The sequence below is a fragment of the Gavia stellata genome, chromosome Z, assembly GCF_030936135.1.
Source record: "Gavia stellata isolate bGavSte3 chromosome Z, bGavSte3.hap2, whole genome shotgun sequence".
Lineage (NCBI taxonomy): Eukaryota > Metazoa > Chordata > Aves > Gaviiformes > Gaviidae > Gavia > Gavia stellata.
The window spans coordinates 47,552,837-47,576,723 of NC_082637.1; the positions used below are offsets into that span (position 1 = coordinate 47,552,837).

General features: G+C 42.7%; 2 protein-coding genes across 4 annotated transcripts in view; both read right to left on the minus strand.

The window, feature by feature from the left end:
- CDC14B (cell division cycle 14B) overlaps positions 1-9,438 on the minus strand; it is a 47,441-nt gene extending 38,003 nt beyond the window's left edge. For all 3 annotated transcript variants that reach the window (XM_059833291.1, XM_059833289.1, XM_059833292.1), the window contains exons 1-3: positions 9,282-9,438; positions 1,269-1,362; positions 275-350 (exon numbers count right to left, since the gene is read on the minus strand). In XM_059833291.1, the coding sequence (XP_059689274.1) occupies positions 275-350; positions 1,269-1,362; positions 9,282-9,438 (327 nt within the window). The remainder of the gene's footprint in view (positions 1-274; positions 351-1,268; positions 1,363-9,281) is intronic.
- A 2,864-nt stretch (positions 9,439-12,302) lies between these two features.
- PRXL2C (peroxiredoxin like 2C) lies at positions 12,303-16,162 on the minus strand. Its single transcript, XM_009809203.2, has 5 exons — positions 16,085-16,162; positions 14,497-14,550; positions 13,971-14,076; positions 13,597-13,728; positions 12,303-12,986 (listed from the first exon to the last, which is right to left on the minus strand). The coding sequence occupies exons 1-5, from the start codon at positions 16,160-16,162 to the stop codon at positions 12,859-12,861; spliced, it is 498 nt and encodes a 165-aa protein (XP_009807505.2). The 3' UTR covers positions 12,303-12,858.
- Positions 16,163-23,887: the final 7,725 nt, after the last annotated feature.

Genomic DNA, 23,887 nt, shown 5'->3' on the forward strand with positions numbered 1-23,887 from the left:
CTGAGCACTCCTCAGAGAAGATAATCTTTTAGGAGCTTAACATTAGTTACTGCCACCATGGTGCACCTTCTGGATCTCAAAAGTAAGTGGGTTTTCCCCTCCTAATCCTCCTCCTCCTCCCTAAATTCACCTTGATAAAATTTAGCGTTCATATTTAAAATTTAGCTGGATTAGGAACCCAGGAAAGCACCTGAACAAAAAAAAGCATTTTGCCCGTTTGGTTTTGTTCTTTAAAAAGTCAAGAATATTGACTTAAGAAACCCAAGCTAATTACCTTTAATTTCTTATTTAGCTTGCAGCAGTATCTGTAGACCATGGCCAGATTGAGTGGTCCAAAGTCTGCATAGAAGCTGGTAGAAGAAAGGGGAAAAATTATACTTGACTTCTGTAAATGCCTTTTTTTTTAATCAGATGCACAAAGCAAAGAGTAATAATATATATGTGATATATGTGCATCATTCTAAAAACAAGAATGCCTCCTTACATACATACTATTTTGTTGGAGGAAACAGTTTTGTCATCTTTAAACAGAGACTAAAACTTTTTTCTTTGTTGTCCACACACCACCACTCAAAAACAAACTGGAATACTCAAGGTTTGAAAAATTCTCACTACTGTATCACCCTGTGAGAATAGCAACCCAAGAGCTTTACTTTAAAAGAAGGCAATTAATATTGCTAGAGAAAAGTTAATGCAGAGAATAAAGATTGATCAGTACTTTCAAAAACAGTAAGCCTGCCCTTGGTCAAAAATATTTAAATCATTAGCAGCATTCCAGATCACATACAAAGGCATACACTGTTCATTACGGGGGAAATAATATATCCATCGGCAGCTCATAAAGGCTTGAACTGATTTGGCCAGTTTTTCCTCTTATTCTAGGAAGTTTAGACACTCCACTTAATACCTGAGCAACCAAAGACATCCCCTTCAGCTCAGCTGTCCAGTGCGCACTTACGAATATATATTGTTGCATCATGTTCCTGTGTCTTCTAACAAGAATGGGTACAATGAACGCTTCTGCTTTGAAAAGATTTTTTAAAAATCCTGATGGAAAGCCAAGAAACCATTCTAAGACATATAAATCACCATGGCAGGTAAGTCTGAGAGGACCAAACCCATGTAATTAGTTCTATAATGGGAATGTATGTTTCACTCAGCTACATTTAAAAACAGAATGTCAATTAGACTGGTTCCTCACTGCTGTTGTTCCAACTAATTTATTTCAATGATCTGTGAAAAACAGGAAAAAATAAGTCTGCACTTACTTCTCATATACAAGTTCATCATCTATGCAGAAATAATGGGTATTTGCAGTTCCACTCTTTGGTTTTTGGCAGAGAATTGCAAAATAAAGGCGATCTGAAATGTAAGAAAACGTAAAGCTTTTATAAACATCACACTTTTCTGCTGGAAGTCTGAAGTATCACCTGTCAACAGAACAAGTTTAAATGGTTTAAAATGAACCAAATCTTCTTTTAAGTATTACCAAACTATACATTATTATTTCTCCCGTGTTAAGCAACAAGGCACACAAAGATTGAGGCTTTTTGCTCAGCAGTGTTCCCGTAATCCGCAGCTCTTTAGTGTTCTTTCCCAAACAAAGTGTTCCCAGGAAAGCTACCTGTTTGACGACTTTGCAATACAGCAGGAGCCCGACTTGCACCCACGCACACAGTGGAGACACACCTTCTTTTGGCAATAGACCCCACCTGTTGCACTCCGAATACCAACACACACCCCCAACTAAGCCACAAATACCCCAGTACCTCATAGCACCTATGTTAAACTAAACGGCGGAGCACAGCCGCGCAGAAACACAGGCACTTCCCATCTTGCCGTACAATGATGATTTTGACAGCAGTGGCGTGCAATTAAAGCCTGCAGGCGACAGACGCTGGAGGGATGCGAGGGGGCGAGGCGGCAGCCCACTGCGGCCCGCGGGAGCACCGGTGGGGACACCGCCTGCACATCCCCATCCCCACCCCAGCTGCCCCTTCAGATCCGGCAGAAGGCACCTTGTGCTTGCCCTGATTTCCTCTGTCAAGCTGAGGGGGAAAAAACGCCAGCAGTATTCATGTAGATATAAATTATTTTTATGGCCAGGGGAGCTGTAGCCCCAGTGAACTTTAAACACCGAGTGTGCTGCTGCTGTAAATTGCTGTGCTTGCGGTAATTGGTCAATAAAAATTGAGGCCTTGCAGCACCACAGCAATATTTTTCTTCCTCTTGCTGAAAAAATACCATTAAGAAATACATGGATTAAAATTCAAACCTAAAAGGAAAGATTCTGTTTTTTGCAAACTAGTTGCCTGGAACAGATATATTACTTAAATATCAAAACAGATCACCTGCATATAAACATATAATTTCAAAGCATAATTTCTGATGAAGAAAAACTGTACCTCCTTTTCCAGGAGCAGGGGAAAAAAATCACTTTACACTTCAAAACAAAATCCTCCATGACTAGCACGTAGAAATCGTTAATTGTATCTTGAAAATACATAGTAAAGTATGCGAAGAAAGGAGTCCCCACATCTGTATTTCAACACTCACATGTTCAGTGCTCTCCTACGTACAGCAGTATCTCGGGGGTGGAGGCAGACAACACCACCAAAAAGTTTAAATTTGCTAAATGCACATTTCAGTAGAACAGCAGCCTGACGTGAATGGTTGGGCTTAAACATTTACAGGTCAGGTGCAATCAGCAGAATGGACAGTAACTCCTAGGCAAGTCTGGCACCTACTTCCTTACTCACTCAGTAGAAGCAAGGCACCAAACTTGCTTATTTAATTTCTAAAATTCCCATCTTGTAGGCACAGCAGCTGGAGTACTAGCTGGGAAGTGCAGTACCTGCTTAGGAACTTCTGCACCTCCCAGCATTTACCAAAGTATCTCCTGAAAACAAGCCAAAAGACAAAATTTAAGAGTAATGCTGTGCATTTTTAAGAAGTGACTAAACTGGCCCACAAAGGGAGGTATGCGTAGAGAAGCAAGAGCACTGATACCCCAACTGGATGCAAAATACGCTATGGGGAAAACTGCTGCACAGAAAGGCAGTCCTGGGAAAGGGTTTTGGCCAGCGCTTTGAGGGTGGGGCCCCAGTTTCCCACAACTCCCCTGCATCTGTCCACACCACTGTGTTACTCCCTGTGCTGCGTCAAGGTGGATTTGTGTGAATCAGACACTGTAACAGGTATCCTAACAAAGTATTTAAAAAAAAAAAGAAAGACAAAAAAAAAGAGAAAAAAAATTTAAAAAGGAAAAATTAAAAAAGAAAAAAAAACTGCTTAGCTGCTTTACTTCCCTCTGCCCTGAGAATGAGAGCTAAGATGGGGGCGGGGGGGGGGGGGGGGGATGGACATGACTGAGGGCAAAGGAGGAAGCAGAAAGGAGAACTGAGAGGATATGATGTCTAGGGATTGTGTTTAAACTGGCATTGCTAGATTAAACACATGTCATACTACAGCCCCAAGCTATAATTTCACACCACTTCTAAACTGATTTAATGGGTAGCTGCCACCAGGTTCTGTACAACGAAAAGTCTTTCTCTGAGTTAGCTAACTGAACCAGGCCACTGGGGGTTAACAGTGGGAATACATAGCCAGAATTTTTCCCTCCATGGCATCTGTCCTTTAGATCCAGTCTAATTATTGACTTAGACTGAGCTCTCCCGGTACACAAACAACATCTGCATCAAAGCCTGGGCAGAATAGCTGGAGTGCTCAAACTGACACACTACCTTCTTGCACACCACCTTCTTCACGTGAACTTCACATCACTTTTGATAATATAAAAGCACTACAGAAAGAGTACTCCAAAATCCTCAAATACAAAAGGAGGATCAAAATGAAAAGAAATATAGTTGCACAGGTCAAAGACCTAAAATAATTCAGCATTTTGCTCCTGAACAGGATTTGGAGTAACAGAATCGCTTGCTTCCTCAGTACTCCTGCTTTCACTGAAAATCTGCAGCTTTTGCAAAAATGTCCAACAAAAATAAGAATCCCTATCTTGAGTGAACATTGTGTACACGGACTTTTGAATTGCTGTTGGCATTCAGTTCTTCACTAGTATCTCTGGATCGTGTTAATTGTTGCTATTCTTAAAACACCTGAAAAAACCAAGAGTTTAATGAATTTACAGAACTACCTCACAATAAGAGCAGTGTGTTCCAATTGCCAGTATCCTGACAAGCTGTCCATTCCTGTGCACCACTAAGAATTGCTCCCTATTACGTAAACAGCAGGCTCCATCTTTTTAACATGTTTCCTAAAGGGAGATTTTAGAAATGAGCTACACAGTGAAGTCCTTTACCATAAGCATATTTACCTTTCTACTGGCTTACCAGTGCGGTATCAGACAAATGGTGCATTACTCACCATGTCTGTTTTTACCTGTTTTTTTGCAAACACATTCCCAGTTCTGTTTACAGTAGCCAAGGATTACTGTGTTGATTTTTGAGTAGGAGTAACACATGCTGAGAAAGGAGAATTCCTTCATTAAGGATCTGATTGCAGGATGAGGGCTTATACATAAAATACACCAGAACACGGATGAATTGATTTCACTAGGACTCCACAATGGTTTGGACTGCAGGAGCAAGGCTTCCATTTTATTATTTTTATGCTTCCTTTGCTAATTTTAGCTTTTTAGTATTTCATTTACATATAGTGTGCTTGAGCATTTCCAGATTCCTGCAAATTTCTGATAAAAGGTCATCCTAAACCTATCAAACTAGAGCAGACCTTTCTAATCGTCTCTCAGAAGAATGAGAGAGTAGGGCTCACTGCCTTACAGGCTGCATCTGCACTGCAATTAGGAGATATGACTGCAGTATGTTAGATATACTTCAATTACACTTAATTTTGTTAGCCTCATGTAACAAAACAGTTGAAATACAGAAACACGGATGTCACTGTAGGCAATTAATTTGCGTAAGCATCCAATGTAAAACAAAACGAGCCTGCACACCCCTAACCGAGGACTATGTTACCATAGCTTTACTACTGCTGTTACATGAACTGGTGAGATTAAAGCTAGCACAAGCGTGTCTATGCAAGTTGTAATAATCATGCATCTGATTGCAGTGTGCATACAGGAGGAAAAGCATTTTGCTTGTTTTTCAGATCTAGTGTTCTGTGGAAACAGACGTGTAAAAAACCGAGAGCTACCACTGCAAAATCATGTTAATGTGAATACGGAGATGGCAAAATAATCTCCTTCTCTTTACTCTCAATAAGCCTGATGCTTCTTGGGATCTGCTGCACAGGCCTTGGAGTAAGACCTTTCAGTAATTCAAGAGACAACTAAAAGCAGGCACTCAGTGCAGGACAAGTCTGCATATGATCAGCAAAGATTATTTCATAAAAAGATAAATTCTACAGTTCTATTGTTAAACAGATGCCTGAGATGAGAAACGCAGAGAAGACTGACAGCGCAACAAAAACCAGTGTTAGTCTATTTTGAATTACCAGGAATGTAACCTGAGAGTTATTTACTATGGTAAGAGGAGTGTATTTCTAAACTCTGAGTTGGTACATGGTATTTTGTTGTGTTTGATTTAAAAGACTCCAAAATATTGGGAAGACATATGAGAAAACATAAAAGACAAATTCTGTTGCAACGCCAAGATGAAAAGCAAAATTGTATGAGATTTTCTTTTTAGTCATTCTACCCTTGAAAAGATTCATTCACTCATCACTATGATATTTCAAATTTAAGTGATGATAGAGCTGGCAATTAGAACAACAGCCTGGCCTCTGAAAAAGAAAATGAAAGCACACTAAAAAGCTAAAGGAACTTTTTATTTAACAGAAAACCATGAAAAAAATTATTTTCAGGACCATGTCATGACTGATCAGCAACACTGTGTTACTTTACTCAAATAGAGTCCTTGCACTCTGCTGCCCTTGTCTGATACACAAGACTCCTTTACATATGTTTGTGCACTTTCAGTGCTGGATTACATACTAAAAGCCTTAAACTCATATTTAAACTCTCAACGTTGAGAAAGACTCAAAAGTAAGTGAGGTCATATTGATACAAATGTAAATACAATTTTTGTACTGGGATAGGTGCATAATGAAAACTAACTGACAGTGTTGATAGTCGAAGTGTTGTAAAGCTTAACGACACTCAGTAGAAGTGTCCTTAGCATTCCAAAAAAATAGTTTTCTACATAATACACAAAGTTTAAAATGACAAGCCAGAAATACTGGAAAAACAAAAGACAATTCAATGGTTTGAAAAAAACCCACCACAAACCCAAAAAAGCAACCCACCTATCAATGAACATATTAAACCAAATGGTATTTCATAAAAGCTCCAAGTGACAGTGTAAGTGTAACGATTCTCAATAAAGAAAAAAAAGGCATACACAGTACAGCTTAGAGCATCCTCTAAGATGTTAGTTCCTCACTGTAAACAAGCTGGATATACATTTAGCAGGAGGACCAACAAATGTCAAGAAATGCCCCACGGTGTTATATCACTTAAAATTTAATTCCATGTGTAGTTATTGTAGGTACTTCATTTTAAAATTAACTGCTGAAAAGAGGTGAGAGAGAAACACACACCTTTTGCCTGAGGTTTATGCATTGTAAATCCACATCTTCTTTTAAATGTTATTTATAAAACGAGAGCAACGACAAAGAAAAGCAGCCAAGGAAAGGAAATCAACAGCTTTCAAGCATCTCACACAGAATGGTTACATTTTCTTTAAATCATATAAATGACTTCTTTCAGAGATCAGAAGGATACGGGAATATGCTTCTAATAAACAGAAGAAATGCATTCAGTTCCAGCAAATTGAATTCATACCAGCAAGCCTCATGCATTAGTTGACAAAGAGAAAATGGTAAGGCTTACCATGCAGCTTAACAGACCAAAACAAACAATTTTTTTACAGGAATAGCTTTCCTGAACTAGTCTTAATAGAAAACAAAAATATTTAGATGATTCTGATTAAAAATTATTCTGACATATGGCTGATGCATACAATTAATTATGAAATAAAGAAATGCAATAATTAATTAATTTGAGTATCCATGCAAATACTGGATTACAAACTTTGCTGTTTATGAATGTAACATCAGGCAAGAAAAGATCCATAAATCTTTACAGCTATTCAGGTTTGTTTTCTGCCTCTGTCTTCTAGCAAAGATGGAAATGAGGGTAGCCTGCAATGTTCTTAATGAGTTTGGCACTGTTTCTGTAAGCAGATAAGCTAACGCAGATCTCTCAGCCTTTACAGAGGCTAAAATATTTACCAGTATGTCCACTTGCAAGAATAAGGCCTTATGCTTTAATCTATCTCCAGTTCAGAACTATTAATTCATTTCTCAGAACTGCATTAGGAGAAGGCAGAACTGACAGTTCAAAACTTGAAATAACTTTTAAAACAGCTGAATAAAAAGGTAAGCCTGTGAGCTTATTCTTTTAAGGTTTCTCAAAAAACACGTATGACATACCAGTGTAATAAAAATTAGACTGTAATTGTTCCATTATTAGAAGATTGTAAACAGCAGCCACTGTACCCAATAGAAGACCAAGACAAAATGAAGTATTATTAAATACAGTAATCTACTGCATTTTAATCAAGTTTGTTATACTGTGTACTGCTGCCTATGCTGAAATCCCATTGAAAAAACACAAGTCAAAGCCCAGGTGCGCTACTGTATTACTTAAACAGGTGAACATTCCTTTGGAGGAGAAAACACAGTAATTTAAGAGGCCTGCTGATGCCAGACATGCATTATCAGATCCAAGCAACTGCTCTGTGAGAATGGTTAGGCAGACATGGAGATCTGAGCTGGACAGGGCTGCACAGTATTCCAGCTAGTGAAATTACTTTGATATCAAAAAGTCATCACCCGCCAAATGAGGGGTTTCTAGATACCTTAAAACTGTACCATCATCATTTCCTATATAAGTGGTTGCAGTTACAGAAAAATAGCCATACGGAGTTATTGTAGCATTAGACTTCTGTGTGTAAGTACACCATTAGGTTTCTCTGTGTAGATTAGGCCTAAAACGCTGTATTTTAGGCTGGAGTATTTCGGATTTTATTCCCTGATAGTATCAGAGCTTTTTAAAGAGAGGAATCTGGTATGCTTTGGGAGTTTACATTTGTCCTACATTGCTATACCCAATTTTCAAAACAAAATCTTAACGGTTTTCTAAACATATTGTTACGCAGGAGACACGCTAGTTAATTTAAAGAATGCTGTTTCTTGGCACAGGTAAGACTGGTGCCTTTTGTCCATGTTTACTCTTTGTGTTTTTGCTTGTTCTGTCTCCAGACAATTTCCCATGTCCTTCCCAGAGAAGTGGTAAGTGAGGTTTATTTCTTGTTTTTTAAGAGAAGTTGTAAATACTACCAGATTCTGACACAGGACATAAAAAGTATTTTTTTTTTCCTTTTTTGCTTTTTGCTTTTAGGCAAACTAAACTCAACCGTGTCTTTTAGCTGGGGAACTCAAACCTACATTCAGAATTATTTCAGCTGTGATCCAATACGTTTCTCCACAGAGGCAGGTTCCCGTGCCAAAACAAAGCACGGCTCAAATCACAGGCCCACGAAAAGGCCAGAGGACACTGAGCAAACCTGCCTGCAAAAGCCGTCAGCACTCGAGTGTCAAGAAGTGCGAAGCCTGTCCATCATTTTGCCCATTCGCCAGCAAGCACAACATGCGGAGAAAGATATAGATCGCCAGTGTAGACAGAAATACGTTGCTTCCCCCCCCCCCCCCCCCCGACACAGAAAAGTGTTTTACTGGTCCAAATGTATTCTCCCTTCACTTTCTTACAAGCAGAGTAAGCCAGCACACGGCAATTGCTCGGTACAGCCAAAGCTATTAAGAACCCACGATATTTATTCTTCTGGAAGAACGGCTGGACTAGCGATGCGTTTTTAGAAAATACTTCGCCGTGCGAAACGCCAGTGAGACGCCAAGTCCTGACCCATGGCACAGATGGCAGAAGCGGCCGCCGCCGGCCAAGCGCCCGGGGGTCCCGGCGGGGACAGCGGCGACCCAGCGCGGCGGGAAGTTCCCCCTCCCCGCCGCCGCGCCCCCCACCCGGGGGCCGGCGCGGCGCCCACCGCCGGCGGGGCGGGGCGGGACGGGTGGTGACGGGACACGACGGGACGGGACACCCCCACGCCCCAGCGGCCCCCGCCCCGTCCCGCCGCCGGCAGCCTGGCCCCGACTTGCGCCTCAACTCTCCCGCCGCGCCGCCAGCCTGCCCGCCCCCACCCCCCCCGGCACGCCCCCCTCACCGGCGATCCTCAGGCAGGTCTCCGGCCCGGCGGGGGGCGGCTGCCGCCGCTCCGCCTCGCCCCCCGCCGCCCGCGACGCCGCGCCCCGAGTTCTCTTCAGAGCTGGCGGCGGCGGGGCTGCGCGGCGGCGGGCCTCGGCCCAGCTCTTCCGCTTCATGGCGGAGGCGGCCGCGCCGCTACGGTGGGTGCGAGGCGGCCCGCCTCATCCCCGCCGCGCCGCGCCGCTCCCCGCGGGGCTCGGGCCGCCGGAGGGGAGGGACCCCGCGCCGACGACGCCGACGACGCCGACGGCGGCGGCGCCTGACGCGTCTCCCCGGACACCGCCCCCTCCCACCGCCCCATGCACCTACGGCCCCCCCGCCCCGAGCTGGCGGCAGCTCCCGGCCACCTCCTGGCACGCACCCCCCCCCCCCCCCCCGCCGCCTCTGATTGGGTCAGCGCGGTGTGGCGTCACCAGCGCAGAGGGATGGGGACGGTGATGTCATAGTGGCCACTGTAACAGGTGGGCTGGGGGACCGCGGCTGGGCGCCGCCGGTCCACCACGTCCCCTTCGGGGCCACTGGCGGCCGGCGAGGCCCTCGGCGCCTCCCCCCTGCCTCGCCCGCCCCGCTGAGGGCTGCTGACGTGGCGCCGGGCTTCTCCCGGAGAGAGGGGTGGTGGTGACAGCGTGACGGCAACGCCGCTGTCGGGGGTGCGAGGGCCCCGGCTGCGCCTGAGCCGGCTCCCGCGGGCGGGCCGGCAACGCTGGCGCTGGCGTAAAGCCGCCGCCTTTGGGAAAGCGCGTTCCCAGTGGCGTTTCTCGAGGCGTCGCGGTCTTCGAGGTGCCTCTCCCGACACATCCCACGGGAGGGTCCCAAGGGGACGTGACACAGTGTGAGGCCAACTGAAACCGGTCCAGGACGCACCGTCTTCTGCTCTGAACGTGAAGCGGATTTATGTGGAAAGCTAAAACAGTTGGGCGTGCAGCTGCTTTTCGGACACAGTGATACTTTAAAAACACACCATTATTCTAAGTGAGCGTTGAAATAAATGAAGCTAGTAGTTAAAACTTCAGAAAACTGCTCCCTCCCCACCTCTGTCTAATTGGCCATGACAAAAGCCCTTGCTGAAGTAATTCTACTGTCGTCTTGAGTATGTGGTCAGTGTTCATCTCCCACTGGTTTCCACCTTTCACTGCATACCTTTTTTTAAATACTTCTAAATAACACCAGAGACCAAAAATTCTGCTGACACTTCAAAAACCGTTTCTCCCATGGTTGAATGTGCCCGTCATTCTTCCCATTCATTATGCACGTGGGAATCATTGTCTCGCAGGGCACCGGCGAACTGGGTGAAGCTGTGGCCAGACGGAAAATGCAGGGCCAATGCCCTAACCAAGATTGCTCTTCTACTGAATCCTCCTCTCTGTCATCTTCCCTCTTTTTGTTTGTCTGCGCTTCACGAATCTTTCTGAAGACGTGATTTTGCTGGTATAACACAGAGGCTGTGGTATGGTTCCTGTCAGTATTGAAATGGTGAGGGTGGATGACTTCAAGCTACAGAGCCATCAAACTACAACTGAAGTCATTCCAATCCCTTCTAAGAGTCCACAGTTCTTGTAGCTACAGTTAGTTTTACTTAATGTATTAGCGGCATTCCCACTATATATAGTGTATATTATTTGAATTCTACTGAAAGCAAAACAAGCAGAAAAACAGCTAGCCAAACACTTCCTTTAAAATCAAAAGCACACAGAACATGAAAGTCAAATGATTGCAAAACGAAAGTGGAACTAGAGCAGCGTCCTTGGCAGTGATGGTCAGGTGAATGAAGCAGAGTGGGAGCACTACAAATAAATTGAATATTTATCATTCTTTCTCTTTGAAAATAATTTACGTTTTCTGCGTTTCTTGTCTTTGTTTTACAAACCTAAGACCGGTTTTCTAGCTTGCTTTCTGCTATGGTATAAATAACACAGAGGCAGCTGCATTCCGGAGTTTCCGACATAGTCAAAAATCCCGGTGAGCTGCGGGCGCCCTGGAGGGAGGGGCAGCTCCTTATTCATGAATGTAGGGACCGTGGTTCATGAAAAGAGGATTTTACGCCTCTGTGCGCCTCAGCTGCCGGTCCCAGTCTGTTATGCCAAGTTCTGAGGAAGCCTCTGGGCAGCTCTGAAATCAGGAGGGTTCAGAGTTTGCACATGACTACTTTTAGCCTTGTGCCGAGTGGTGTTCAGTCAAAGCGGGGAACTGAACACAGTATTTTTACATTAATTTCTTCTAAACACACCGTATCAAAATGTGTATGTAATTAATAAGGTGCTAAGGCATAGTACCTTTAATGGAATTACATTGCTCAGTATCATTATGTTTCTTAAGCAAGCCTTTTATTTTTCGTCAAGGAACACTGCATTTAATTTCACATGCTCTTAATGGTGTAGAGCTCTCCGGAGCTCGCTCTGGGCCTGCCAGTGACCTTAATGGATGCAAGGACAAACCTCCTCAGAGAATAACTATTTTACAATTGCATTAGTGTTAAAGCTTAAAAGGGGAGAGAATTTGCAGGCGAGATATGTGTGAATAGTAGCATTTTACAGTGAAGGCCAAAGATCAGAAACTGCAGAGGAAGATATGCTCCTCCATAAATCTCCGACAATCTTTTAAAATTGCTAAAAAGAAGGGGCTCGTGGATGAAAGAGGGCACATACATCTGCTTTAATGAAAGCAATAGATTCTGAACATAAACATTTCTAGAAAAATGGGTAATACGAAATCTGACAACTGAAAACCAAGATGCTGTTGTCCTTAGCTCAGCTGTCTAGGACGGAAATAACTAAGGACTTTTTTTCAGAGACCTCTTGCTCTGAGAGAAACTGCATACATACAAGGGAGAATATTCTGCTACAAATCTTCATAGGAAAACAAGTTAATTGACTATGGCCTACTCCAAAACTGTCAATCTGATCAGAAATATGTTTAGGACCTCTCCCTGGTTTTACAGATCCACCTATTTGTATGACACAAAAGAATTGCAGACAGTGGATGTTGTATTTAAAATATTTATTTAAAACTATAAAATGCATTTCATAATGTGTGCCAGCGGCAGATGCAAAAGTAGGCATAAGCTTAAGTCCCAGTGTTCAAAATTGTGGTATTTCAAGATACGTTTTAATACAAGATCATCACATGGTGCTGGAAGCTTTAAAACATCACTGAGAAGTATTGGATTGAAAGCCACTGTGAGCTGCTGAAGGCAAGAATCCCAAGTTCTTCCTGAGCAAAACCAGATTTTTTAGTTTAGTCCGTCTTGAACAAAGATTTTTAAAATATACTAGCAAGATTGTCTGATGAGGAAATAATAACCTACAGGATTTTTTGCAATAAGCCTCAGTTGCGTTTTAGTTTTTGTTATCTTACACACAATGGAAATAGCACTTTCGTGTCCATCTTCAGTGCCAGGTAGGTTATTCTGTGCTCTGGTTTTCTAGATAAGGTTTCAGACGTCCCGTAAAGACACAACAGTACCAATGCTGGTGGGAATTCGCTGGTGAATTGTTATTGTAGAGCACAAACAAAAAAAACCATATATTGTGTCAGTGTCATATGTCAATAATCTGAGGTCGGTTTGTGAAATTTACTGTTTTAACTCCTGCCAGCTGCAAAACTGTGTTAATGGGAACATGATCCAGCCTGCTTTTATCAAGGTGCAAAAAATGAACTTCATTGCCTGGAATGGAATGAGAATAACATGTAAATAGTTGAATAAAAGATTTATTTATTCAAAGACACAAGTGAATCAAAGAAGTATTCTGATTTCCTACTAGTTCTTGTACAAATGTGTACTAGCTCTAGATACTGTATTTTAAACAATGACAAACATTTTTTCTATAGAAGCAAGGAACATTGAGGCATCTAACTGAATTATATCTGCTGTACAGGATGTTTCCTAATGATCTGATGGGATGACTTTGTCATGTTGCAGCCCTCCCTTCATGCATTACTCCTCTACTAAAACTGCATTAAATGCCTAGAATCAAATGTGAAAGCAGAATGTAGGTGAACACCACGATGTCAAAAAAACCCCTCCAAACTTTGAGGCGGTTGTTCCATCAGCACTCCTATCAATTTCTGCAGGTCTGTGATCAGCTTTGTGCCACCTCTGTGGGAGGTGGGAGTAAGCAGTGACACTTCCACAGGTTCCTTCAGCCAGCAAAATCACAGAGTTGAACACAAGACTGTCTCCTCGGGATCCACAGAAACAGCAGCTGAGATGGTAGCGTTAAAGTAAACAGCTGAAGGAGAAGACTGTAACTTTCACACAAAGCAAAGAAGCTCACCTGGTCCTAAAATCAAAGCTCCTCCCTGCTGAGCAGGGTCTCCTTGAAAATCAAAAGCTGGGCCAGTCATTGCTCTCCACATACTCCTAATGCTTCCCAGGACCGTGTTTGATTTCACATGAGGGCTCCGCACTAAACAAAATGGCAAAATACTTCTTTTCTAGAAATACAAAAGTATATAAGAAGAACAACAAAATCCAACAGCTGCTATTAATAGTTTAGAGTTTCCGGATTACCAGCATTTTGACAAAATACAGCCTACGAGAGAGGGTCTGGTGGGCAACTGCCTATTTACATTGTGATCATACTATTTTATCAGGGTGTTCTTATTTTGTTCTGTGTAAGTCCAAAAACGGTGAGAAAATTATTCTTACCTGATACGTTATTACCTTCACCTCTTTTCATGCCAAGCGTTTTATAAATTTCCCTTTGTGGATCTACATACATTTCATGTGTATACCCAGTTAAACTGCAAAAGGGCTGCAAAATACATACATACAAAAAAAGTAATATTTTTAAGGTTAATACAGTAATTAGTTAGGATCTACTGACAGCGGAAATAATACTGACACCCCACCACTCTCCCCGATTTGGAAACCTGTGGATTTGTCATGCCAAACTAAAGGCCAAAAATTTTTAGCCCCAAAGCTTTTACTAAAACAAAGCTTCCAGTGAAATCAAGACAACATGTTACCTTAGCAAGCCCCAGTGGTTTTTAAACTGAAAATTTTAGTTATTTGCTTTATTCATGTAGTACTATTAGAACTGCTTAACGAAAAAGTGTAATGTCCTCTTTCTGTGGTTGCAAATGACCATCTTTTCACTCAGAGCAAAATCCCTCAATGCAGACCATTAAGACACAATAGAGGATACAGTGTATTTAATGATTACTTTATTTACCTTGATGTGATGATAAGATGACTGTCCAATAACTATAAGCCTCACATTTGCTTCCTAGAACAGAACATGGATATTGAAACTGTAAAGAGGAACTTGGTGTTTCTGCATGGCTGCAAAGCATTAGCAGAATCTGGTGTCCTGAGTTAATGATCACAATGCACCGAGTTAAAATTATTTGAAATTAACATCACTTACATGTTTGGAGCCTGCACCTTTGTCTATCACCCACAGTTAGCAGCTACATTAATGCGTTAAGTGAAAAATTATTTTTAAAGATAACTTTTAAGTTACAGATGTATAAACTTTAAGTTTTCTGTAGCATTAGTAGCATCATCTTTTCAGTTGATTGCAACCTGCTATGATTTTGAAAATTCAAAAATTCCACACAGTTGCACCTGCATCTAAAGAAGCAGCATGCAAATATTGGTGCATATACAAGTACGTCTGTGACTTACATACACAGACGCTTATTAATAGATAGAACTTGCATCTGCATGTACTGCTGTCTTTTGCAGGTGCAACATTAAATCTGAGTCTAAAATAGAGGCCAAAACTTCAGCTCATTTAGATGCCAATAAAACAGTTAATAAAATCGAAGGTTTTAATATTAGGGTGTAATACTTGCCTTTCCCATATAGAATAATTTTGCTTGTTATGAAAAGAAGCCCTCGTAAAAACAGAGTACTCACACTAAGAAAAGGATGGATGGTTTTGATTCTCTGTATACATTTATTTGAGCAGCCGAATTAAGAAAATGCTGTTTTGAGTAACATTGATTGAGCAGTTTAGAAAAATCTGTCCTGAGAATAGGAGTTGCCAAAGAAATTGCCCCTTTTCATCCCCAAGCTCCTAGTCCATCTAAGGCTTGCTGTCAGCAAGGAGCTGAGTCTCTGTCATCGGCTGTGCTGCTGTTGGGAATAAAATATGACAGAATTTCAATCAGCAGCCTAGAAGAGACAGACTGACCTTCCACATTTAGCAGGGGATCATTGTATTTCCTGGTATCTCCTACCACCCAACAAATACCCGTCCATAGCAACCCCTGCCCACTCCATTTCTCCTTTCTGTCACTATGTCACTCCTGTTTGTGCAGCTGCCTGGAGAACAGGTCACACAACTTATGCAGCTTACAAATAACCATAGAAAAAGAGCCTATTTTTAATCCAGATCAATTTTCTGATCTTGTTCCACGCACAACCATCAGTCAGCTGTACCGGCATAATGGAAAGGGCAGTAGTTAAGTTAGTGGTCAGGAGAAGACAGCTGCCCAGGCCACTACTAATACCAAAAGGAATGCCTGTCAGGTGGTGTTTAACTGTTCATAACACAACAGAAAAAACAGCACCAAGCTAATAGGGCAAGGAGAAATAATGCTGCTGCAACAGAGCATGTCGCGCAATAAATCCTTTCCTGTGTCTCCTAGGCAGATACATTATGGCTATTGTCGCAAACAACGAAAGCGCTAACTTTCTTCTGAGCCTTTTTTTGATTCCCAGAAGATTTAAGCCTCATGCAAGCTTGCAGCAGGACGTAACGAATCTGCTCGACTGCAGCAACGCCATGTACATACTAAGGGCAGAGTACTTACTTGTAAAAACGCCTTGGGGACTTTTGCCAGGTCTTCTACATACTCTTTACAGGTGTAACATAAAAAATTCTGCAACATAGCCAGTTGGATGTGTCAGAAACAGACATAATTGCATAGCAATGAAGCATCAGATTCTGACTTCTTCCATAAACCATTTTGGAAGTGATCAGGAACAGGGAACAGGAAGGATTGAGGTTCTTTGCAGTCACCAAATTTGGATTAGGATCCTGGTTTAATCCAAGCCTGAACAAGGACACGGGGCTTGGGGCCTTGCTAATATTTTTACCTTTGGATATTTTAGGAGTGCGAGAGCTGGCTTGCCAGCTGGGAAATCAGGGAACAGGACACTTGTTTTCCTCAACACACGGCTGGGGAATTATTTTCTTTCAGGGAAATACTGTATCATTTGACCAAAGAACCGGGGTTCTTGGACACAGAGCTGACCCGCTTTCTATCTTCCTTTCTCTCTGATCCAGCCCGGCTCGTGTCAACTCCCCGCTCCCCCTCCTCCGCCCCTTTCCCAGCCACGCTGGGCCTCCCCGCGCGGAGCCTGTTTGGGCTCCAGGCCGGCGAGCCAACCTTCCCGGGCAGCCGCTCCCTCCTCACCCGCACGAACACCACGATCGCTTTTTGCTCCCCGTACAGGGCCTTGAAGGGGAGGCTCCTCCCGTCCGCGTCCACCACCCGGCAGCGGGCGGCCTCCCGCAGCTCCCCCGGCTCCGGCCGCTGCCCGCAGCCCCGCGCGCTGCCGACCTGCCGCGTGACGGGGGGCGCCGGCGGCCCGGCCATGGCCCGCTGCGGCCCCGCCGCCTCCGCCTGGCCTGCCCGGCCGGGGACGGGGGAGGAAGAGGAGGGCGGAACCGCAGAGGAAAGCTCGGGGGCTGTGTGAGCGGGAGGAAGTGCCGGGGCCGAGCGGGAGGGCGTCGGCTGCCTCCCGTGCCTGGAGGAGGCCGGGGTGGGGAGCGCAGCGCTGCGCGCCTCTCGCTTAAGGAGGAGGCGGTGGGTTGAGGCCCTTTGGGTAAAAGGAGAGAGAAATCCGCTGCCAAAATCGCCGGTGGCAGCCAGAATGCACTTTGTGCCTGGAAAACTTAACCGAATCAAACCGAGCCTCCCAGAAACGGTGTGCAAACCGAAGCAGTGGCGTTATTATATAGTCTCGAGGTCAGGGTTCGCTTCGCAGGATGCTACAGCGTTTCGGAGGACTGTGAGCCAGCGGGGAAATACTGTTCTCGAGGAACTGCCGAGCTGCTGTGTCAGAAGAAACAGACCCAGTGTCCTAATTGAAGTAAAAGCAGACCTTCATGGGACGTTGGCAGGTGAATAGCAGAGGGTGCTGAGCAGTGCAAATGCTCATCCAGGTGTATCAAGTGCAGGCAGAAATGAGTGAAGGGAACAGGTCTTCTTCAAAGATTTTTGTTCTAGAAAAAAGAAACAAACACTAGACAGTTGAAGAGTATCTTTGTCTCTTGGGTTGTTGTGCTAGCTGAAAGCTTATGAGGAGGAGAGCACTTTCCTTTTCTTAGTGGGCAGAAGAAAAGAAGTATCAGAGGAAATAGGAATGGGGGGGACCTCCAGAAGTCATTCGCCTTTATGAAGCGCTCTGATGATGTTAGTTCCAGGGTGTCCTTTGGCAAACTGTCCCAGTGTTTATAATACTAACGTTATTCAACCTTATATTCCCTGTACTTTGGGTTAAGCCCATTGCTTTTATATTACTGGGGGTGAGCACATAGAACAGGTTAATCCCCTTACTGCTACCACTTTTCAAGTGTGCACAGACTATTGCTATGTGGACTGCAATCTTCTGTTTCCTAGACTAAATCTTTTTTTTTTTTTACAATTCTTTCTTCTCATAGGCCATGTTTTCTAAAATTTCTAGAATACAGATTTTGTAGCTTCCTCTGGATTTTCTAGATGGTTTCTGTCATTCCTGGACTTCATTGCCTAAAACTAGGCACAGTATTTTAGCTAAGTGTTAGGTTTTCTTCATATCTTGGGTCTGCACATCCACTTGAACATGCTGGCATTGTGTTTGTGCTTTTTTCATTTTCGACAGCACAGTTTTATTGACTGCCATTCAGCCCGAGAGCCACTATCACTACCAGCTGCTTTGCTCCAGACTTTCCCTAAAAGGGGGTGCATTACCACCATTTCTCTTACAATGCTCGGTGAAAGAAATTCTCTCTAACATCACAATGTCTGAAAAGTCAAGTTAGCGCTGTGTAAGACATTTACACAGGATGATACAACGTAGTTGGCCCACTGGTTGGGATACCTCCCAGCTTTGTTTTAAAACTCTTGCCAAAAAGACCTTCAGGACACGTAAGGTCCTTTGTACCATGTCAACAGCAAAGACAAGTCAGCTCTGCATTATCAATAACAACATGAGGCAAAGGGATCCCTGGCTGATAAACTCTTTACAAGTTTCCAGCACATACAAACAGGTGAAACTACCCAGCCACTAGTATAGCCCTGTTGTTTCAGGAACGAATATTCATGATATGGATTGTCGTGGTTTAGTCTCAGCTGGCAACTAAGCGCCACACAGCCGCTCGCTCACTCCCCCCAAGGTGGGATGGGGAGAGAATCGGAAAAGTGAGAAGACTCGTGGGTTGAGATAAAGACAGTTTAACAGGTAAAGCAAAAGCCGCGTGAGCAAGCAAAGCAAAACAACGACTTCATTCACTACTTCCCATTGGCAGGCAGGTGTTCAGCCATCTCCAGGAAAGCAGGGCTCCATCACGCGTCAATGGTTATTTGGGAAGACAAACACCATTACTCCGAATGTCCCCCGACTTCCTTCTTCTTCCCCCAGCTTTACATGCTGAGCATGACGTCATATGGTATGGAATAACCCTTTGGTCACTCGGGGTCAGCTGTCCCGGCTGTGTCCCCTCCCAACTTCTTGTGCACCCCCAGCCCACTCACTGGTGGGGCGGTGTGAAGAGCAGAAAAGGTCTTGACTCTGTGTAAGCACTGCTCAGCAGTAACTAAAACATCCCTGCTTTATCAACACTGTTTCCAGCACAAATCCAAAACACAGCCCCATACTAGCTGCTATGAAGAAAGTTAACTCTTCCCCAGCCAGAACAAGCACACGGATCCAGCTTGTGGCTTTGCCAGGTTAACTGTGATCATAATAGTAATACTTTGCTGAGCTAGCAAATCAGTGTTTGAATGTTAGCAAAGCACTTCTTGTGTATTTGCCTATGGCTGTGTACTTCAAGGACTAATCTTGCAGTCCAGTATGCCCTCACAATGACTTTGATTTAAAAGGCAATGAGCTCAAATCGGTAAAAAATTTCTGAAAACTGTGAAACTTACATTCTGCTGGATAAGAATTTGGGTGGTATTAATTCCCCATTGTTGCTGTCATCAAGCTTCTTTTTTCACTTAACAGTTGCCTATATATTGTGCTGTCAGACAGTTTTCTTCAACCAGCAGCCTGTGAACCAAATGTGGGCTGTGTAGCACTGCTCTATGGCCCCTCAGTAGTAGTGATGGGAATGGCCTGCCTAACCTTGACTACCGCAAGACTTAGCAAAGCAGGGACAACTGGCCACTTCTGAAGTGCTTTCTCCTCGTCTTGAGGCTGAAGTGGGCAGGCTGGGCACATAACCTTGCTGTGTTACAGCTGCAGTAAAACCACGGGGTAGCACAGACTGTGTTGGGCAGGGCCCAGGGGCACTTGGTCTTCAGTGTAGCTTGGGGAAGACCCTCGTCATTGCAGCTGAAAATCAGAGCCTGCGGCAGTCGTACCACTACAGGGGATCTGCTGCCACAGCCTCTGAGTGGGGACACAGATAGGCATGAGCCTGCTGATGAAAAGACTTGGGCAGGGTGGTGTCACAAACTCAAAGGACACTGTCCCAGCTCAGTCTGTGCATAGCAGACCTTGTGCCTGGAGTCCAGAGAGGTCTTTCTCACTTGGTTTGAAATGAAATCTCTGACGAGCCCAGCCTGGCTGGGAGAGCTGGTAAACATTCCGACTAAGCCGATCAAGACTGCCTGCAGACCTCACTCTTTTATGCTTTTTGGCCTCTGTAAACTAGCTGAAGAACCATATCCTTAACACCTGGTTTCAACAGTATACAATTGAGGAATAGCAACTTTCTTCCAAGGATGTTCGCCAAAGCATTCTCTAAAGTCCCTCAAACAGTGTGGTTCTAATTTTTGATGGAGATTCTTAAGTGTTGCTAGAATAGAAGTATAAATTGCTGACACCCCCAGTTTTACAGAGAAAGAACAGAGGTGAAGGCAGTTGGACACTGACATGTCCTCTGAAAGAGGAAACACTCAAAATTAGCAGTTGATTTTGAAAGTCGAAGCGTAAAGCCTTTCATTTATGTATGCTTAACAAAAATACAGATGTCAGTTCCACTGACTTAGATGGGAAGAAAGACTCCATATCTGCTGATATTCTGGACAGTACTGACTGTCTAAGAGTGCAGTCTACTAAAACCATACAACTCTTCAATGTGAGCTGTGATTTGGGAAACTTCCCCTTCTTTCTCTTCTCCTCTTTTCTTTATAGCTCTTAAATATAGAAATGTTGATAACTCAAAAAATGTAGTCATCAGAGTGATATCTTTTTTAGTGTCTTAAGGAGCATCAATTAGTACATTGGCATTATTAATCACGATGTAACATTCAAGATGCAAGTCACTTTCTTCACTGCAGTGCAATTTACAGTTGTAAAGAGAAACTTAGCTAATATTTAATTAATGAAGAGTTGGGTTACTTTGTGCTGTGGATAGGAAATTCAGATTACTGACATTTCAAGAGGAAGAAAAATAATTACATACAGATGTGGAGTAATTTCTTTGTTCTGTATTGACTAGTGAAACAAAATTCCAGCTGTAATGATGCAACCTGAATTCCTTTATTTACAACAGCTGAACAAAATATCTGACAAGAGAGGCGTGGCCTACATCAATAGCATAAACACTGTCTAAGGTATGTGGTGTGTATTTGTAAAGCAATATCTTATCAATTTGCTGCAAGATGTATTGTTTATTTAGCACAAGTATATTTGTTGTTCTTTTTTATCTAAGTATTATTTAAGTAGAGATAACATGGTTATTACTTACCAGCTAAAAATAAATTAGTGTTTACAATTCCAGAGTAAAGACATCATGCTAAGTGCTAGCTAAGAATGAGTTGGTTTTAAACTGTTGTTGTAATTAAAAATCGGTAAAATGTGTACTGTCCTGTAGATAAGAGGCTTTTTCCTTTATGGCTGCCCTTCGTTGTTTCCTTAGTGTCATGAAATACCAGGGGTATGCTAGACTTCTTGGCATAGGGTCATGGGACTGATTCTCCTGATCAGCAAGGGGAATCATTTGCAGCCTTGAAAGTCATGTTATGAAGGCTGGCTTCATCTCCATTTTTTCTACCTGGTATGTGCTCTCTATGTCCTGATGTGGTTTCTCTTTAGTTTTACTTTCTATTTTTTTGCTGAGGGAGGAGATATACAGTTGCAAAACTTGCCTAAGTTTTGCACTTTGCTTTTTCATTCCTTTTAAAAACAATTCAAGATTATTTACAAGACTAAGGGCTTTGTAAGTCTGGTTGCAGTGTCAGTATGCGTTGCATACTGATTAACTTTTGTTCCACAACACAAAAAATGTAAATATTATTAAAAATCTGCTCTAATACTTCAGTGATTATACTGACATACAGAGAAAAATTTTCTCCTGTTATATTTGGCATATTTAGTTTTGTAATACAAACCCTACAGAGAGAGCAGTAACTACAAACTTCACTACACAACAAAATGTAACAATAGTAAGTGAAATGCCCACACTTTGGTTAATATAGCCTCAAGGCGTAAAAAAAGCCTTTAATGCATTTAGTAAGAGCTGTCTGTATTTGATCTATTTTTGTTTTGCAGCTACCTACTCTGTGTGCTGAAAATGAAAAACAGAGATGACCATCTCTATGTCAAGAATAGTACATTATATGTGAAGACGCTGTTTAGTTGCTTTAAGTGCCACTGGTATGAATCTTTCTTTAAAGAACTAAAAGGAAGCAAGCCTCTCACCTGAAGAAATCACTACTTAAATAGATGAGACACAGTCAAAAAGCAAATAAAAGATATGCTGCAATCCAAGCTGGCCAAACAGACTTGTCTTGTATCTTGTTAGCAGTAAGGGTCTTAGAAAGTAAGCTAATTATCTTTAGTGTTTAAATTATAGTGTAAACTAGATCAGAGGATTAAGAGATGAAGAATGTGAAGAAAAGCAGAGGTGATCTCATGGAGTGTTAATGCCAAATTAAGCCTTGTTATTTAAGACTCTTGCACTGGTGTCTAACAAGGTCAAAAAAAGAAACTTTCTTGAAGGCTTTAGATGCTGTTCCTTTTTTACTTCCAGCAGAACCATCTAAAACATTTTCTTCTTCCCCCCCCGTATTATACTGTTTTTGCCTATGCGGGAGAAGTATACTGTTAGAAGGTTGTCACTCCCAGCTGCTATTTCTATTTTCTGTGTTCATAGAGAGCTGGGTGTGTACATAGCAGTGGATTCAGTTCAAATGGCTCTTTTACATACGGCAACATTGACATTTAGCTACAGTTAGGAATTCTCTTCTTGAGGCCAGTGGATGGTATAACATATTTGCTGGAGGCTAATAACTTGAGCTAATTTTAGCACACACTTGAAACAGATCTCATTTATTTCCTGGTATATAATTAAAAGTAGCATCACTTTAACATCAGACATACCTCTTGTGTCTCTTTGCTAGAGGGATCAATTAAGAACCCTTGGCAATTCCCATATAGGGGTAGATTTTTTTTTTTTTCCAACACTGAAGCTTGACTGACTGTTTGTATCCTGAGGACTACATATCAGTGGCGCATGCCCACCCTCCTCCCTTTCAAAATGGCTAAAATGTATTGACTAATTATCTCTTATTGTTATGTGTCTGACTGAGATGATATATGTGCCAAACTCAGATGAAGTAAGCCACAGGTTTCATTAAGTAAGGCCTTCCTGAAGAAATGATTTAAAAAAGAAAAAGGAGTCCAAAGGTAAAGTGTCTAATGGCCATCATGTGAATCCTCTGTCAGGAGCTTTAGAGATCACAGTTTTCCAGCTGGCTTTCCTAAGAGGGCCTTAAAATCCTCTCCAGTGGAAATAATGTGTTTGGTTTGTTAACGATGAAAACTTCCACCACAGCCTGCAAAATTCATGCCAGAGCTGAGGCGGAGGGCCCTGCCCTGAAAGCCTTTTGGGTCTGGAGTTTGTGTGGATGTCGGCATGAATCCTGCACTTGGCTCTTTGAGAGCTGATCCTTGGCTTAAGGCTCAAGAGTCTGGCTCCTGCTGTATCTTCCAGTATTTAAACAAGAAAGCTGTTTTTCTTCCTGCTGTTTGCATCATAATTATGTTATGTGCTTCAACAAAGTTGTCAATATGCTTCAGAAGACTTTTACTTCTTAATGAAGCTATTTATTCTTCCCTTATTCTTCAATTGCTATTTTCAATTCTCTTTATACTTAAATTTCTAATGCAGTCATTTGTTTATGCACAAAGCTAGCAGTAACAGTGAAGAAAGGAATAAAGGGGGCGAATACAAATATGTTAAATATACTTTAGTTACAGGCAACCATAAATAAAAATGTATTAACATATCAGCTAAAACACAACTTCTCTAACTGAAATGTCTGTAAATGTAAAAAAAGTGTTATCTTTCTTTGCAGATTGGTGAAAGGTCATTTAAATTAGTTCTCATTTATGTACTGTTGTTCCATTACACCATCATATTTCATGTTGTAAGTTAGCATGTGCAATATCCTTCTGTC

Bases quoted from the DNA above. Each gene is read 5' to 3' on its own strand.
- PRXL2C (XM_009809203.2), bottom strand. From the start codon at position 16,162: ATGTTGCAGAATTTTTTATGTTACACCTGTAAAGAGTATGTAGAAGAC. The intron at 13,729-13,970 runs GTAAGAATAATT...CATTTTGTTTAG, and splicing joins TGAAGGTAATAACGTATCAG to TGCGGAGCCCTCATGTGAAA. The intron at 12,987-13,596 runs GTGAGCTTCTTT...ATTCCATTCCAG, and splicing joins AGCTTTGATTTTAGGACCAG to GCAATGAAGTTCATTTTTTG.